This window comes from Poeciliopsis prolifica, unplaced genomic scaffold (assembly GCF_027474105.1).
Source record: "Poeciliopsis prolifica strain line A6 unplaced genomic scaffold, Auburn_PproV2 SCAFFOLD022, whole genome shotgun sequence".
Taxonomy (NCBI): Eukaryota; Metazoa; Chordata; class Actinopteri; order Cyprinodontiformes; family Poeciliidae; genus Poeciliopsis; species Poeciliopsis prolifica.
This window is the reverse complement of record NW_026562397.1, coordinates 6,204,429-6,222,021: the sequence shown is the minus strand read 5'-3', so window position 1 is coordinate 6,222,021 and position 17,593 is coordinate 6,204,429. Positions and strand designations below refer to the sequence as shown.

Below are 17,593 nucleotides of genomic sequence, written 5' to 3'. Positions count from 1 at the left end.
CGAAACTAGGAATAAAAGAGATTTAATTAATGTAGGATAATTGTCTTGCAACTTGAAGCAAAACATTATATTTGATGCTCTCAAAGACGAACATATAAAATGGTTCCACAAACATCTGCCCACCTTTACACTAACATTACATCAACACTATTTTGTTTTAAAATATATTTTTATTTAACAACAAAAATGTGATACAAACTGGAATCAGAATGTTGTAAAATAACTATTTAATGTACTTTGATTGTTTTTGTTAATATGTCATTTTGCACATGAATAATTATTAGTGAAGAAAGACACCAGCAATGGAAGATGTGCTCAAATTATTATTCCCACATTCCTTTTGTGTGCAATATTTTCCAATATACCCTTCTGTTGAAAAATGTCTGACATTGTTTTTGTTTAGTTTTTGTTCATTAAATGTTTTTTGGTGTTTTTTTCAGGCTGAAACAAAATGATGAAACACTTTGGAGCAAATATACACAGTATGAGTCCAAAACTGGAGGCCAGAATAGCAAATATCTCCACAGCCACAGTAAATTTTCCAGGAGAGCTGACATAAGCTGGGATGAAGGTGATCCAGACGGCGCAGAATATCAACATGCTGAAGGTTATCATCTTGGCTTCGTTGAAATTATCAGGTAGTTTCCGAGCTAGAACAGCTAACACAAAGCAAAACACAGCCAGCAGGCCGATGTAGCCGAGCACAGCCCAGAAACCAACAGCAGAGCCTAAAGCACATTCCAGGATGATCTTCTCCTTGTAGGTGGTCAGATTTTTCACTGGGAAGGGAGGACTCACAACCAACCAGATGATGCATATTATAACTTGAATAAAAGTTACAGACATTACAGTCATTCTTTGCTGTGTTGGACCAAACCATTTCATAGCATTACTACCAGGAAGTGTAGCTTTAAAGGCCATTAGAACCACTATAGTTTTGCCAAGAACACAGGAGATACAGAGAACAAATGTGATGCCAAACGCTGTGTGGCGCAGCATGCAGGACCACTCAGAGGGGGCTCCAATGAAAGTTAATGAACATAAGAAACACAGAGTCAGAGAGAAGAGCAGCAGGAAGCTCAGCTCAGAGTTGTTGGCTCTGACAATGGGAGTTGTTCTGTGATGGAAAAAAACAGCCGCTGCTGCAACTGTAAGACAGGCTCCACCAACAGAGAAAACAACCAGAATGATTCCCAGGACTTCGTCAAAGGTAAGAAACTCCACAGGTTTGGGGAAACAAGCGTCTTTCTCTGGATTAGGCCAAAATTCGTCATGGCACAGAAAACAATCAGGAGAATCTAAAAGAAAATAGACACAATGCATTTTTAGTTTGGAATTAAAGTAACTAATTGTGCATGCAAAAAAGCTTACCTGTCATGTTACTGATCTCTCCTTCAGGACATGGTATACAGTCATAGCAGCAGATTGGTTTTCCTTTCTGCAACACTTTACGAGTTCCTGGAGGACAACTCTCTGAACACACTGACACTGGAACCTGATACAGAGAAAAGGTCAAAATAACAGCGTTGCAAGTACAGCAAACAATTGCAGTTCTGAACATAAGCCTCGTTTAGCCTCTTTACTTGTGTTCCACCATCCAGCCAGATTAAGTTCCCGTCGATACGGAACTGCTCTCCCGTCGGCAGTGATGCATCATAGAAGCCCACTGTTACCAGCTCAATGAGTCCATTTTCATTGCTTTGCCAGTTAACCAGCTCGTAAAAAGCTACAGGATCACCTTTATCATCAAAAGAAACATCATAGCCATTTCTGGAAAAGTTCACTCTCTTTAACTCAGTGAAAACCTGTGAAGTGAGAAAGAAACACAGCGAGAAAGGAATCAACGGCTTCTTTAAAAAAATAAATAAATAAAAAAAGCTTGCATATTACCTCCTTCACTCAAACTGACCTGTTCTGGCTGTAAGCTGGCGTGTTTGTCACACCGAATGGTGGCGTTCCTGTCCTCACACACTGCGTTGTGAATGGCGTGTGCTATCGCATAGACAGCCTTGTAAACCATGTTGGTCACTCTCAGCTGAGACGTCTCAGTGTATGGGTTCTCAAGCCTTTTAATGTCTTCGCTTCCGTCGCACGCTCTTTTGTTCAAGTCAGCGTCTGGAAACCAACAAATGCCTTCATTCTGTGAAAGAACATTTACACACTCACCTTGGGTTTTGAGCAGCAGGACCAGGGGTTCAGTGTGTTTGGACGCGGCTCGAAGGAATGCAGACGCCAGTCGCCTGCTTTCGCAGTGTCGCGAGAGTGCGACTTCACTCCTGAGTCTCCGGAACGGCTGAAACAGTCCTGCTTCGCTTCGTGTTTTGTTACGCTGAGAAAGAATTAAACATGGCCGGAAGCGACGCAGCCCTGGACTTTTCAGTTGCATAAAAAAATAGAATACGGAAGCACTTTATCATGTCATTCTACTTTTAAACCTGAAATCATCCCTGATCCTTAGCAAAAAAATGATTTAAACGCTACAAAAAATATTCTAAGCAAAACAAAATGTTCATTTTCATTAAAACACGTTTGTGTAAAATGAGACATTTTATCAGCAATGGCAGCAGTAGAAGTGGTGCGTCTTGAAAAATATGTTTAAGTATAAACTACTGTATTAAAGAAATTAGTAAATGAAATAAAGATGAGCCACTGTGTAAAACAAATTAAGTTGAATAAAAAATAAAAACTTAATAATCAGATGGCAATGAAAAAGAAATGCTTGAAATGTGTCAAATTGTGTGTAATAAATTTAACATTTAATATTAAATTTATATTTAATATGAATCCATGCGTGGATTCATATTAAACATGTTCCATATAATATTAAATATTAATATTAAGATCCATGCGTGGATCTGGGATCTACCAAGATTTTATTCGTGAATATGAAAAGAAATGCCTCAGTTTGAATAAAGAGGTCACCTCTTCTCATAAGACGCATTTAGGTAACAGTTTCAAACCGCAGTGTCTCATTTCCCTCACTTCCGGTCAGGCTGCAGTTGAACGCCTCCTCCCAGAACTCGGTCAGCACGGAGGACGCGGCCGCGTCAGAGGGCGAGAGATCCAGGAGGAAGTCCCTCAGCCCTGGGATCACTGACCGCTGGATGGCCACTCCGACGGCGCCCGAGAAGAAGCCGAAGCTCATCAAGTGAGGATCCGTGACCCAGCCCTCACTGCCGATCCACTGCCGAGGCGGAGGCGGGTCCCGGGCCAGCTCCTCCAGCAGGACCTTCATCTCGCCAGAGGCCGCGAAGGCCACGACGACCACGGCGGTGGAGCTGCGCGCACAAAATACATACAAGTGAAATGAAATCATATTTTAAATACATAAAAGTTTTGTGACGCATAGTTTATAAGAGACAACAGACACCCACTCTAAACGTCGGTGCTTTAATTTAACTGAGAAAATGAACAAGAACGAACACAGACCGAGCCTGCTAAATAAATAAATAAACAAATAAATAAATAAATAAATAAATCAAAATAAAAAAGCAACGTCCGGAAACCTTCGGATCACGTCGGCGACTTTTCGGATCTTGGCCGGCGGGTCGGTCCGGTAGAAGGCCTCAGAGTACTCCACGCAGATCCCCTCTCTGAGCGCCGCGTCCAGGAAGGACGCCATGCCGTAGTTCCCGTAGTCCGAGTCGGAGCGCACCGCGCCGATCCACGTCCAGCCGAAGTGTCTCACCAGCTTGGCCAGCGCGTCGGCTTGGAACTGGTCGCTGGGGATGGTTCTGAAAAACGTCGGATGCTGCTGCTTGTCCGACAGACAGGCGCAGGTGGCAAATGGGCTCACCTGAAGACGTGGTTACGCAGAAACATTTGTCATGTTTTTTGTTGTTGTTGTTGTTGTTGTTTTATTATTATTTAATACAAGCAGAAATACACTTTAGAGTTTTAGTTTGCGATAAACCCGCACTTCTTACCAACGGAATGCTGAAGGAGCGGAAGATGCGCGAGATGCTGATGGATGGAGTGGATCCAGAGTCTCCCACAGCGGCCACCACCACCCCAGAGTGGGAACAGTTCCCGCCCTGGTCAAACACGGGGTCCTGGCCGTTTGACAGCTGAAACGCCACGTGCACGGCCACGGGCACCGCGATGCACGAGTCATGGATCTGATACCCGAGCCTGACGCCGGGAAGCAGCCGGGAACTGTTGTTGATCTCCTCGATGGCAAAGATCATGGTGCGCGCGAAGCGCAGGACACGAGAGTTCAAGCTGCACGAAACCAAAGGGTGGATGTTCAGACAAAACCTGGCGTCACATAGTCAACAAATCGGTCCTGACTTGGCAGAAAACAATTGATGACATAATTCATCAGAAAATCCAAAACATAAATCAAACTTATCATACTGATCTTTTTAAATATTTTAAATTACAATTTCACATTTTATTAATGTTAGATACTTGTTCTATTATGTATAAACCCTAAATGTGTCTAAGTGTTTTTTCCCCCCATTATCCTAAATGAGGCCTCTGTGATATGAGGTAACAAATGTTCTGTTAATTGCTAGAAAAGCATTCAATAAAACAATAAATAAATAAATAAAGTAGTCCTTTTGTAATATACAACATAAAATTACAACAACAACCAAAAACAAAAAATAAATTCACATTTCTATGGTTCACTTTTCCACCTCCCCATACTAACCTCCCTGTGCATCTGGGAGGCTCAGGGTTGGTGGTGTAATTATAAATCACAGTGTAAAGTTGGTGATGGATGGAGAAGACGCCTCCAATGACAAAGTCCCCGTCCTTGGAGAAAGCCGACACGCGAGGCGTACCCTGCAGGGTGCACTGCACCGATGCAGCAGCCCGAGTGAGAGGATCTGCAGACTCTGTCCTCTGTCTCAGTCTGTCCACGGATCCACCCAGGCTAAGCACTGACATCAGCTCCAGCAAGCAGACAGCCAATCTCAGAGCACTGAAAGCAGCCCTGATCTCCATTCCTCAAGAGTCGTAGGAGGGAAAGTGTGTGTTTTATAGCTTTTTAAGCCTTCTCCAGGTCAGGTGATCATTTACCTGATGAGGGTACAACCTCATTTGTTTGCTTCTCTGACTTCTTTTACAATTTCTTATTAAATATTAAATTTTTTTAAAATTCATTTATACCACACATAAACATTGCTTATGTGTTTTTGGTGATTTTTTTTGAGGGGGGAGTGTAATATACATACAATTTATTGTATTTTCTTATTCAGATAAACTTGATTTGCTTTATAAGACCACACAATTGTGCAATTTGACAACACAAAAATAAATTTGGAACATGGAGTCATGCCAATTTTGAGGGGGAAAAAAGGTGTGATTTCTTACTGTGTTTCTTAATTATTGGAAACACAGCAATTGTGAAATTGTGTGGACATTTGGCAACGCAAATGCAGTTTGTGTGACTCGGTCCATCAGCTCCTGTTTTGGTGTTCATGGTGTCATCACTACTGTAACTACAAAAAACATTTTTTATTCATTAGTTTTTTCTAGATGTGAGTTTAACCCCCCACCCCCAAACCTCACTATTGTGTATCAGTATATAGTGCTATAACTCTCCTCCTATCTCATGTTGGTATTTCAGTCCAAGCTCCATTTCATACTGTCACAACAAGAAGACGGTTTTAAAAAAAACGTAAAAATCTGATTTCTGCAAAAATGACCTACAGTTTTATTTCTTTGTGATGTAAACAAATACTTGTCAAAGAAGTCAACACCAGGTTAAAGGGACAGTGTCAGAATTACACAGAAGCAGAAGACATTTGTCGAAATTTAGAAAACATAACATTTCTGACAACATACATATAAAATAGTACGTAAACTGAAATCATTCTCACTGTTTGAAGACGCCTGAAAATTTATTTTTTATTCATCAAATGTTTCTTGGTGTTCTTCTCTGGCTGAAACAAAATAATGAAACACTTTGGAGCAAATATACACAGTATGAGTCCAAAACTGGAGGCCAGAATAGCAAATATCTCCACAGCCACAGTAAATTTTCCAGGAGAGCTGACATAAGCTGGGATGAAGGATCCAGACGGCACAGAATATCAACATGCTGAAGGTTATCATCTTGGCTTCGTTGAAATTATCAGGTAGTTTCCGAGCTAGAACAGCTAACACAAAGCAAAACACAGCCAGCAGGCCGATGTAGCCGAGCACAGCCCAGAAACCAACAGCAGAGCCTAAAGCACATTCCAGGATGATCTTCTCCTTGTAGGTGGTCAGATTTTTCACTGGGAAGGGAGGACTCACAACCAACCAGATGATACATATTAAAACTTGAATAAATGTAAAAGATACTACAGTCATTCTTTGCTGTGTTGGTCCAAACCATTTCATAGCATTACTACCAGGAAGTGTAGCTTTAAAGGCCATTAGAACCACTATAGTTTTGCCAAGAACACAGGAGATACAGAGAACAAATGTGATGCCAAACGCTGTGTGGCGCAGCATGCAGGACCACTCAGAGGGGGCTCCAATGAAAGTTAATGAACATAAGAAACACAGAGTCAGAGAGAAGAGCAGCAGGAAGCTCAGCTCAGAGTTGTTGGCTCTGACAATGGGAGTTGTTCTGTGATGGAAGAAAAATCACTGCTGTCATGATGGTCAGACTGGCTCCACTGATTGAGAATGCAGCCAGGATGATTGACAGAATTTCATCGAAGGAAAGAAACTCCACTGGTTTGGGTAAACAAGCATCTCTCTTTGCATTTGACCAGAACTCTCTGGGGCATGGGGAGCAAGCAGACGAGTCTAAAAATGAAACCGTAGAGGGTTTTAATTGACTACACATTTAACAATTCTGAAAAATTCTAGATTTTACCTGTCATGTTACTGATCTCTCCTTCAGGACATGGTATACAGTCATAGCAGCAGATTGGTTTTCCTTTCTGCAACACTTTACGAGTTCCAGGAGGACAACTCTCTGAACACACTGACACTGGAACCTGTAAGCAAGAGAATGTAAAAATATTATTTTAAGACACAAACTCCTCACCTGTTAAAACTGTTACTGTCATTACTTGTGATCCACCCTCCATCCACGTTATCTTTCTATTGATCTGGAACTGCTGTCCTCCTGGCAATGATGCATCATAATAACCCACAGTCACAACCTCAGTGCCTCCACTCTCAGTTGTTTGCCAGTTGACCACCTCATATGCAGCTACGGGTTCCCCATTAGCATCAAAGGAGACATGGTAACCATTTTGAGAAAAATTGACTTTCTTTATTTCAGAAAAAATCTGAAACAACAAAGAACCAATGGCAAATAATAATAATAATAATAATAATAATAATAATAATAATAATAATAATAATAATAATAATAATAATAATAATAATAATAATAAAAGAAGAGACCCCCTAAACCCTGGTTTTTATTTGGACTAACCTGATTTGCATTCAGTTTGATGAATTTATCACACTTAAGAGTGCCGTTTGTTTTCCGACACAGTGCATTGTGAAAAGCATGCGCTACAGCGTAAGCGGCCTTGTACACCATGTTAGTCACTCTCAGCTGAGATGTTTCGGTGTACGGGTTCTCCAGCTTCCTTAGGTCTTCAGTTCCATCACACACGACCTTGTGCGCAGCAGGATCTGAAGACACAGATAACTGGTCTATGTCAAATGATAAAACGTTTCGCCTCAATTTTATGTGACTTAAACATTGACCACACGGTCCTATTTTTTCTCACAATTACAAGAAATAAAAAAAAGAAACTCAACCAGTATAACTGGAAAATTTAGTACCGGATGTAAACATGGTAGACTTTTTGTGACTGGCCGTAAAGCAGACAGTATTTTTAAGATTATGTGAAAAATAAAAATACCAAACATCTCAGAATTCAGAAAAGTGCTCATACTTTTTGTCAGGCTGCAGTTGAACGCATCCTCCCAGAACTCAGTAAGCAGTGGCGAGGCAGCCGCTTCTGACGGAGAGAGTCCCAGGAGGAAGTCTCTGATGCCTGGGATGACAGACTGAGGAATAGCAACTCCAATGGCCCCTGCACAGAAACTGTATCTGACCATGAAAGTGTCGGTCACCCAGGACTCGCTGCCGATCCACTGGCGAGGTGGTGGGGGAGCACGATCCAGCTCCTCCAGCAGGACCCTCATGTCTCCAGAGGCAATAAATGCCACAACAACCATGGCGGTTGACCTGTGAAATTACATGAAAATGCAAAAACATTACATTTTATGCTGCCTAATCTAAAGGCAAACCATACATTATAAAACCCACATTATGAATTAAAATGTCTTGATCTCCTATCAGATTCTTTCATTTAGAATTCGTACATTTCTGTCAATATTAAGAAATTATTGACTTAAAACAAGCTCCTCGAGCTGAAAAGACACTTGTATGTTAAATTTGCACTAGGAACTCAAACAAAAATACTTGACAAGATTTTCTGTTGCAGTTTAAGGGTCAGCAAAAACAGACAATTGCAACAAGTGTCACCTGCGGATGGCGTCGGCGACTCTTTGGATCTTGCTTTGTGAATCAGTTCTGAAGAAAGATTCAATGTACTCCACACAGATCCCCTCTCTGAGAGCTGCTTCAAGAAAGGACCCCATGCCGCTATTTCCATAATCCGAGTCTGAGTGGACGGCTCCTATCCACGTCCAGCCAAAGTGTTTCACCAGCTTGGCCAGAGCGTCAGCTTGGAACTGGTCACTGGGAATCGTTCTGAAGAAATTTGGGTAGTGCTGCTTATCTGACAGACAAGCACAAGTGGCGTAGTGGCTCACCTGAAGCAAAACATCATGTCTTTAAAAACAAGATGAATGTGCAGAAACATTCTCTCTGTCTATCCTCAGCTTCAAATAAAGTGAGTATTTACTTGAGGGATGTTGAAAGAGCTCATGATGCGTGACATGCTGATGGACGGTGTGGACCCAGATTCACCAACGGCAGCCATCACCACGCCGGACCGAGAACAGTTGGCGCCTTTGTAAAACACGGGGTCCTGGCCGTTTGTCAGCTGAAATGCCACGTGGACGGCGACGGGCACGGACGCACATGAATCGTAGATCTGATACCCGAGTTTGATGCCTGGCAGCAGATCCGTGCGATTGTTTATCTCTTCGATGGCAAAGATCATTGAACGAGAGAAGCGCAGTTCCCGGGCATCAATACTAAGCAAAAGAAAAAAGAACAAAATCCGAAAAACTTGCACAGAAACTTTATACAAACCCCCCAAAGAGTCCATTTTATCTCTTCACTAAAAACAATTAAAATATTTTTCCAGACAGAATTCAAAGTATAAAATAACACATTATTCAAAATTTAAGGCAATGTGGCAGCTTGAAAGAGTCAAACTCCTAACTAGCAATGATGACCATGTAATATTTAGATTTACTGCCCAGGAGTAAACCATAGTGTGCATTTTTTGTAAAGAAGCAGAAACAAGTTGCAATAGCATCTACTTCAAATTCTGCACAATATTACCAAAGAAATATACAGTATTGTTTCAACATGCAAATAAAGCCCTGTCTGTGTGTCCTCAATAAATCTATTTGTAAATCCATAACATCCTGTCAATTTCTCTCTCTTATCTTACTAACCTGCCTGCGCACCTTGGAGGCTCAGGCTTGGTGGTGTAATTATAGATCACTGTGTAAAGTTGATAATGAATAGAGAAAACACCTCCAATGATAAAGTCCCCGTCTGCTGAGTAGACAGGTGAACGAGGGGAACCCTGCAGGGTACATTCTGCCGATGGAGTCTCAATGTTGGCACCACTTGCAGTCTCTGTGAGTCCACTCCGGGTTTTCAGACCATCCAGAAACCCACCAGAGGCAACTACTGCCATCAGCTCCAATAAACGTAAAGCTGATCTCCAGATTTCCATTCTTTGAGTGCCTGAATCTCTCTCTCTCTGACTGTGCTTTCACTGGTTTACGACGAGCCTCCTCTTTTATACGTCTGGTTAGGTTTGGGTTGGGTTTGAGTGTAGTTGCATGATCAGGCAGAGTTTCTTGGCTATTCCCAATCACCGGCTTTTGGAAATGTTGAAAATACAAAACTACTTGAGCACATTCACTGATGAGACCCAACACAGTTTTAGTAATACAAAAACAGCTGCAGTTCTTAAAGGAGCAGGATTATTTAACATCAACTTTTTTTTACTTTTGCATTATGCAGTAATGGTCCATCATTAACACACACACATATTGCTTATCATTGGGGAGACAGTGGTAGGAGTTTGCTCTGCAGTAGCCAGCCTCTACCCTTGCGTCCTTGGGCAGGACATTTCTCCCCTCTTTCCTGCAGGTGTTGGCGAGAAGGACCGCTAGTCTGATGTAATTACCATGGAAACCAAATATGTTTTTAGTGCATTTCTCAAAAATAAATAATAAATTCCCTTCTCACCCACCGCGGGTGGTTCTCATCCTCTGAGCTCGGGTCCTCTACCAGAGGCCTGGGAGCTTGAGGGTCCTGCAGTATCTTGGCTGTGCCAAGGACTGCACATTTCTGGACTGAGATGTCTGATGTTGTTCCTGGGATCTGTTGTAGCCACTGCTCCAGTTTGGGGGTTACTGCCCCGAGGGCCCCGATGACCACAGGCACCACTGTCAATGAAAGCCATGGAAACGACGTTAGCGTTGGCAACCCTATAAAAAGCCCTGACCTTCAGAATTCTTTCCCTTTTCGACGGGACTGAAAGAGAGAGACGCCTGAAGGAGAATTAAAAGCCTCAGAAGGTTTGAGCTGGTTGAAAAGTCTGCTTAGCAAAACTTGCTGAAGAAGCCTGTGGTTAACAAACCTGCGAAAGACGGTTCCTGGCCAGGAGAAGCTCCAGCTGGGTGACCAGCCGGAAGGTTAATATCATTCCACACGAAAGCAAGTTGTTACTGAGATATCAGTGAATTGTTTAGTTTACTCTGTGTTTGCGTGTGTTCCCCTATAATAGTCTACATCTTAATTGTTTAGTTTAATAATTTTTCCAAGATGGGGACATGTTGATCTGTTATATTCTTTAGCATAGCCAGGAATGCCAACATGGGTTGAATGATTTGGAAAAAAACAAAAATGGTGTTATTTAATCTGAGAGCATCATGGCTGTCTTCTCCAATGCTTTCATGACCTGTTTGAAATATATAGCTTTATTAGGTCCCTTTTGCATCTGCGGGGGGAAACAAATTTGTGAGTTATTTAAAATTGTTTTGTGACTTAAGTGTTAGCTTATTGAAATTTGCGGATAAATGTCTGGGATGTTAACAGTAGTGTTTGAGAAAATGTCTGTCCAATGTCTGTCTTGGCCATTTATTTATTTATTTTTTTGTTGTTGTTTTTTGAAAAATGCCCTAGAAAATATTTGGTTGTAGGGCAAATAAAACCAAATATGTTTTTATTTGGTTTTATAAACCAAAGAAAGACATATTTTCAATAAATAATCAATCTTATTTGATCAATTATTTGATCAGGAAGACACAGGAATATGAAATTTTATATTTTTTAGATTTGTTCTCAAGAAATATGTTAATTAGTTTAATTAACATGAGTTAATTTCTTAATTAACTCATGTTAATTAACACTAGTTAATTTGTTAACACTAGTTAATTAACATTAAGTAATGTTAATTAGTAACATTAATTTCTAATTCTAGAAATGTTACCTATTTTGTTTTCAGACAATACATTTTGAAATAATTTATCTTCTCAAACAGATAAACACAGTTTGGAAACGTATCATTTGGATTTTTGGGTCGTAAAATATTTGTGAGTTAATTGAATTAATTTTGTGATTTATATGTTAGTTATTTGAAATTTGTGAAAATGCCAGTAATGTTTTGATTCGAGGGAAGTTCTGGACGCAGCTTTTTGGAAAATGCGGTACATGTAGTCTCCATGGATACGTTGATTAAACAACAACACGCGACCTTATTCTCATAAAAAAAATCTTTAAGACAATCAATGTGTGCATATTACTTTAATTAAATTACTTAGTTTATTGTAATTACTCAAAACCAGAAAATCTGTTTTGCTCCATTGCATTTTAGTGATTTATCATTTACAGAAGTTATTGAACGTTATCAGTGAATGTCAGAATTCATTAGGAAAACAATTATGTTGGTTTGAGTTGCGATTCACTTGTTAGTTAGCATTCGTGTTGGATTGTCGAGGGCTAACACTACTTATGTGGTTTAAAAAGTTACTTTTGGTTTGAGGAGATCTGTTTAATTTGGATCTTTGGAGTAAAAAGTCAATAACTGATCCAGTGTTCAAAAAATGCCCCCAAAAAAGATTAGAAAAGGTTTTGTCCTTTGCACATTTGCAGCTGTCATATATTTTCATGCAGATTACATTTTCAGAAAGAGTCAGAGATATCAATGGTGGGGTGGTGATTGGAAAACTTATTTTAGTTTGAGAGATTTACTTGAAGAGAATCCATTTTCTTTGTCTCTGTGGAGATATTGACAGAAGCATTTGGAGCAATGAAAATTCATCTGAGTTTATTGATGGGTTGTGTGCAGATCTTCAGACTGATGTAATGAATGTCACAACATTCCCTTCAGCCATAACTGTCCCATTTGGACAAATATTAACATGTGATAATAAGACTTTGGGGCATGCATACACACATCGTGCATACAAAAGAGATGCAAATTACTAGTTTTATTATTTTGTCTGGCTTATCTCCAGAGATTATATAATGGCCATTTTAACACTGGATGTGGATTTCTAAACCAGATTAACAGTTTTATTTTTGTAGGAGCGTCTTGTTACCGGAAGCTTAGGAAAGGCCATTTATGTCAGCCTTTTTATTTAGATCCCCAATCTTTAAACTCTTAATTTTATAGATGTATTTTTCTGTTGTTGGATATATGTGGGCGTATGAAGGTAGTATTGATGGCGTGTCAGAGTAGCTGTGACTGTGATTGTGAAAAACTTTGAAGCTCAAAGGAATTTTATTTGATTGACAACAATTAACATTTTAGTCATTTACAAATGCTATTGGAAACATTTTTTTTTAATTAGACAATTTTAAGGTATTCAAGTTGTATAAGCAATGATTTAAGTGTAATAGTAATGAATGGATGATGTATCTTATCCCTGGCTACTAAGAATGATAAAATAAGATTTGTGAGGATGGGTTGTTATAAAATGGTAAACTGAGTAACTTGTTGCAGTGTTTTATTTTATTCACACAAGTGGTACAAAAGATTACAGGCGTTTCATTAGCTATTAAAAAGTCTTAAACACGGTGTTTAGATGTAGCGTTTCTTTAATTTATGCTTCCAAATGTTTATGAGTTTATGATTAGGGATGAATTATCAATGCATCAAAATTTGATTTGTTGTCTTTAATGACAGATTGGTCCCAAAGGTGAAGCTGCAAGTCTGTTTGATTATTGAGTTTTATAATGTGTTATTCTGGTTTTTATGTAAAATGTATTTTTTGTTGGAGGTTTTTTTTTTGTGACTAAAGAAAAGGTTTATTTATTTTATCTCGTAATTCCCATTCTTGTTGTATAATCATATCTGGCATACCAATACTATTTATTGTTAATTAAATATATTCAAGGAAAACAAACGCATTCACAAACCTGGGTTATTGTATTGTTGGTATTTCACTGTTCTCTCTAAACATTGCTTTGGACTTTTGTGAAGGTGAAGATACTAAATTATAGCTTTTTCTTTTGTTTTGTTTTTTTTTTTTTTTCCTTCACAGCTCATGCGATGGCGCTTCCAGCAGGTGGATCCCCAGTGTTGCAGGGACATCCAGAGAATGCTAAGGATCACGGTAAGGTATGGTTAAATGTTTTCCCACAGAAACCAGACGACATGAATTCTGATTATCAGGGAGAGGAGTTGAGGTGTCATTCACCTCTACAGCCTGTGGACTGTACTCCCGACTCCAGCGACGACAAGGTAGGTGATGATGACTGTACTAGCAGCTCCAGTAAAGAGGAGTTTGGTCATGAATACCAGGGTGACTTTAAATCCCGACTTAGGGTTGTCCAGGTCCTTGGACCAAACATTAAATTCCTGTGGGGCGTAGGAGTGCTTGAAGAGTCATTCAAACATCTGAAAAAGACAGTTGATGAACTGAGCTCCGGTGACAGTAGCCCGACAATGAACCGTGCCAAAGCTGCGTCACGGCTGCTTGAGATTCTTCCCCCAAATTTCAAATACATAAAAGACATCGGGGTGGCTCAGAAGCCTCAGGAAGACACGGCTCTCTCTACTTCACTTGAACTTGCATGTGGACTTGACAAACGGGAGGCGGATGCTGCGAAGGAGGACGACTCATCATTTAAGCTTAGTTTTGGTACCGTGCTTCCTTCCAGTTTTAAATTCTCACCTGGACTTGACAAACCCAAAGAGCTCATTTTGTCCCCTGATGACTCCAGACCCATCAGTTCCTCACATCATCAAGTAGTTTTGGAAAAGAGCATGGCCCACGTGACATCTGTGACAGACAAAAACAGAAAGAGGACAAAAGACAGTGTTACTGAAGAGGAGCTCCCTGCCAAGAGGACCAGGAAATGTGATGATGAAAAGGAACACCCTGCCATACCGTCCACTCTGGAATAGGCCCTTGAAAGCATCAACAGAAGATTGGCATGGAGATATGTCTTGATAGCCATAAAGATCTCGTTCTGTTATCCCCTCTCCTCAGCTCCTTCTGTAGGAACCTCCTCTTGTTTTTATTAAAGCCAATGGCTTTCCTAATAGTCACAAGGTGCGCTGCAATATAGTAAATTATTCTCACCTGTTCCTCCACTAATCCACTCTCCTAGTTTTCATCTTTCAGGTGTTAGATGCTCATCGCTGGATTCTTTCGTCATTGTCCATGTGGTTCCTGTCTTTCTGGTTCCCTTGTTTTTCACACTGCTTGTAAGTTTTTGCGTTCCACATGCACATGATGCTGTTTGCCTCCTGCTGGCGCTGGGCACCATCAGCTTTAGATAAATATCTTTATCTAAAGCTGATGGTGAGTAAATAGAAATTCACTCTTAGTAATTAAGGAAGTGTTCCGCCACATGGAGCTAAATAACATTAAATAAGGAATGTTTGCCTGGTCATATTTTGCATCGAGACCCAATTAAAACAATGGACCAATAAGGAAGGAGAAGATACGGGACAACATAGACAGAATTGATGATTGAGGAATTTAATTAAGAGCTTTTATTCAGAGGGACACTGGAGAACATGAGAGGAGGGAAGGAAACAGCATGCAGAGTAAAGCTTTATGCAGACAAACTATGAATATCATGAAGCAAATAGTTTATATGGCCAATAGCATGTTCACGTGTCTCAACACAAAACACAAAAAGACAACACACTTTAAAAAATACCCAAATCTAGTCTCTGATCCAGGTTCAGACTCCTCAGATCTCTGGTGTCTTTGATCATCCCAGGCTGTGCTGATGGAAGGAGGATCAGGCATAAAGCAGAGGACCTGCTGATATCATAAATGGTGAGGACATGATCATGACATGTTCTGAAAGTCTGATTTAGATAGAAATGAAGGAATGTGTGTCTGATCATGTGTTGGTTCATTGGGATGACTGAACAACACAAGAGTACTGGACCAATCAGAAGAGAGACGACACAGAGGACTGAGAAGACACGGAAAATCCTGCTGGGAATCCAGAGATTTGACAGGAGGACACCGGAGGACGGGACGCAGAACAAAGAGACAGATCATCTGACGTGGATCCTCATCAATCTGTAAACCTCCAGCTTCATCACCACCAGTCAAGTGGAGGAAGACAAGAGAGCCCTGTTGACGACAAAAAAAGTAAGAACATAGCTAAACATTTCAAATATAGCTTGTTCCGAGTTGAGCTGAACATTAGAAACGGTTTCTGTCTGCTTTCCTCTTTAACTCTGTTGTCTTTTCTCTTTATTTCATTTCTCCAGCAACTCATGCTGGTCAACTCCTTGACCTGAGTTGACCATCAATTGAAGCAGAAGGCCTTTTCCACCTGCTGATCTACTGGTTGATTAAAAGATTGTGGAAAGGTGAGAACATAATGATGACTTCAACTGATCATTTAGACAGAAATTAAGAGATGTGTGTCTGATTAAGTCTTGATTACCCAACATCACCAACAGCACTGGACCGATGAGAAGAGAGAAGACAAAGTTTTTATTGCTTTATTTTTATAACAGTTATTGTAAGATCTGTAACTCAACTTATTGCCTCTTTTTCAGGACAAAAAAAGAGATGGCTCTCTCCCGGACATCCTGATGTTTGAACACACCGCCTCCGCCTGGAATTCTGCCACCACCCAAACTGAGTTTGCAGGCCACATCTGGCTTTTCTGTCAGTAGCACCTGGTTAAACGCGATCAAAACGCCGATGTTCCAGACATACAATCAGTTCAAAAGACATGGACTTTGGGATACAAAACTTCCCTGGATTTTGACTTTCTTAATGTATTTTTGAGTTTGGATAATTTCTTGTTTTTGTATTTAATTCGACTGTGGCGCTGTTGGTCCGCCTATAAATAGACTGGATTTTGACATGTGTGTGAAGTAGATCTGCCCTTTCTCGTTTTTACATCCAGCTGGGGTGCGAGTACATAACCAGTGGCTGTAGGGCGCAGTTGACTTCTCCAGCCTGCCATGCAGTAGTTTTTGATAGACTTTGCTTGTTTGCTTTTTTATTGAGATTTTGGCCTGGTGGGGCTGGTTGTCCTATTTTCGTTTCTTTCTTTTGCAGTAGGTTCTTTTTTTCTTTCTTTTTGCTGTAGTCCGGTACTAGCAAGGGCTTCGACGGCCCTATTTGGGGTTGGCCCCCTGCTGTACCTTCTTGTTCTGTCTGACCGGCTCACCATGTCCATCTTTCTGTTAATATTATTTTTATTTTTTTATTTTTATTTTTCTTGGACACGGGGACTGAGGGTATTTGATTATTTATTTAACCGAAAGAAATTTCCTGGAGAGTTTTTGAATAAATAGAATATTTGAATCCTCACTCTTGTGTCTGTGTTCTCAAATATGTTGTGCACTTTTGGAAGTAACAGCCTGGGAAATACATAGTACTGCCCTTTCAATGAGCTTTTCATCATGTCCAGGCGTTAAAGAAGGGATTCATCTGATTCATTACAAAAGAGTAGCTCTCAAAGATTATCTAAACTCATTAAAATAACAGGAAAACCTATTTGTAGGTCACAAAAACATATGTGACATTTTAATAGTGCAGTATTGAGAATTCAGCACTACTTGCAGTATCGATGCATTAGATCTATTGAGCATGATAAATTTATTTTAACATTTTTATCTCTGATCAATGCATAGTTCTGGGTTCCTTGGGTTATTGGAACAAATAAAAGAAAATGATCAGAAAATGGTATAAAGTAGATCAAAATATTGAATTTTGGGGGAACTTCTAAATGTATAACCGAAAGATGATTTATCGTGTCCATTCAGCAGAACAGAAATAAATACAAAGTCGAAAGTGAAATCCATGTCAGAAAAATTTAAATAAAAAGAAATGAAAAAATGCAGTTAAAATGACAAAACAATAAGTATAGTATATGTAAGCATTCCAACATGACTTATCAAAAACTAATATCACATCGTTACACATTCATGTTTTACATTGGGATTTTATTCGTTAAATGTTTTTTGGTGTTCTT

General features: G+C 40.0%; 1 protein-coding gene, 1 long non-coding RNA gene and 1 pseudogene across 2 annotated transcripts; 1 reads left to right on the top strand and 2 right to left on the bottom strand.

The window, feature by feature from the left end:
* Nucleotides 1-54: 54 nt before the first annotated feature.
* LOC129370004 (extracellular calcium-sensing receptor-like) lies at nucleotides 55-4,893 on the bottom strand. Its single transcript, XM_055045738.1, has 8 exons — nucleotides 4,655-4,893; nucleotides 3,927-4,221; nucleotides 3,507-3,796; nucleotides 2,983-3,278; nucleotides 1,910-2,115; nucleotides 1,584-1,805; nucleotides 1,372-1,495; nucleotides 55-1,298 (listed from the first exon to the last, which is right to left on the bottom strand). Exons 1-8 carry the CDS (start codon nucleotides 4,891-4,893, stop codon nucleotides 400-402), a joined length of 2,571 nt encoding a protein of 856 aa, XP_054901713.1. The 3' UTR covers nucleotides 55-399.
* A 956-nt stretch (nucleotides 4,894-5,849) lies between these two features.
* LOC129369857 (extracellular calcium-sensing receptor-like) lies at nucleotides 5,850-10,278 on the bottom strand (annotated as a pseudogene).
* A 150-nt stretch (nucleotides 10,279-10,428) lies between these two features.
* Nucleotides 10,429-16,929, top strand: LOC129369779 (uncharacterized). The gene is made up of 6 exons (XR_008606979.1): nucleotides 10,429-10,818; nucleotides 13,672-14,840; nucleotides 15,365-15,423; nucleotides 15,529-15,747; nucleotides 15,870-15,971; nucleotides 16,164-16,929. It is a non-coding gene; the product is annotated as an uncharacterized LOC129369779 (long non-coding RNA).
* The last annotated feature ends 664 nt before the right edge of the window (nucleotides 16,930-17,593 follow it).

What these genes read in the sequence shown, in the direction of transcription:
- LOC129370004 (XM_055045738.1), bottom strand. Translation starts at nt 4,893, where the DNA reads ATGTCAGTGCTTAGCCTGGGTGGATCCGTGGACAGACTGAGACAGAGG. An exon ending in CCTCCCAGATGCACAGGGAG is followed by an intron (nt 4,222 to 4,654) that starts GTTAGTATGGGG and finishes GGTTTCGTGCAG; the next exon opens with CTTGAACTCTCGTGTCCTGC. An exon ending in GTCGCCGACGTGATCCGAAG is followed by an intron (nt 3,279 to 3,506) that starts GTTTCCGGACGT and finishes TTGTGCGCGCAG; the next exon opens with CTCCACCGCCGTGGTCGTCG.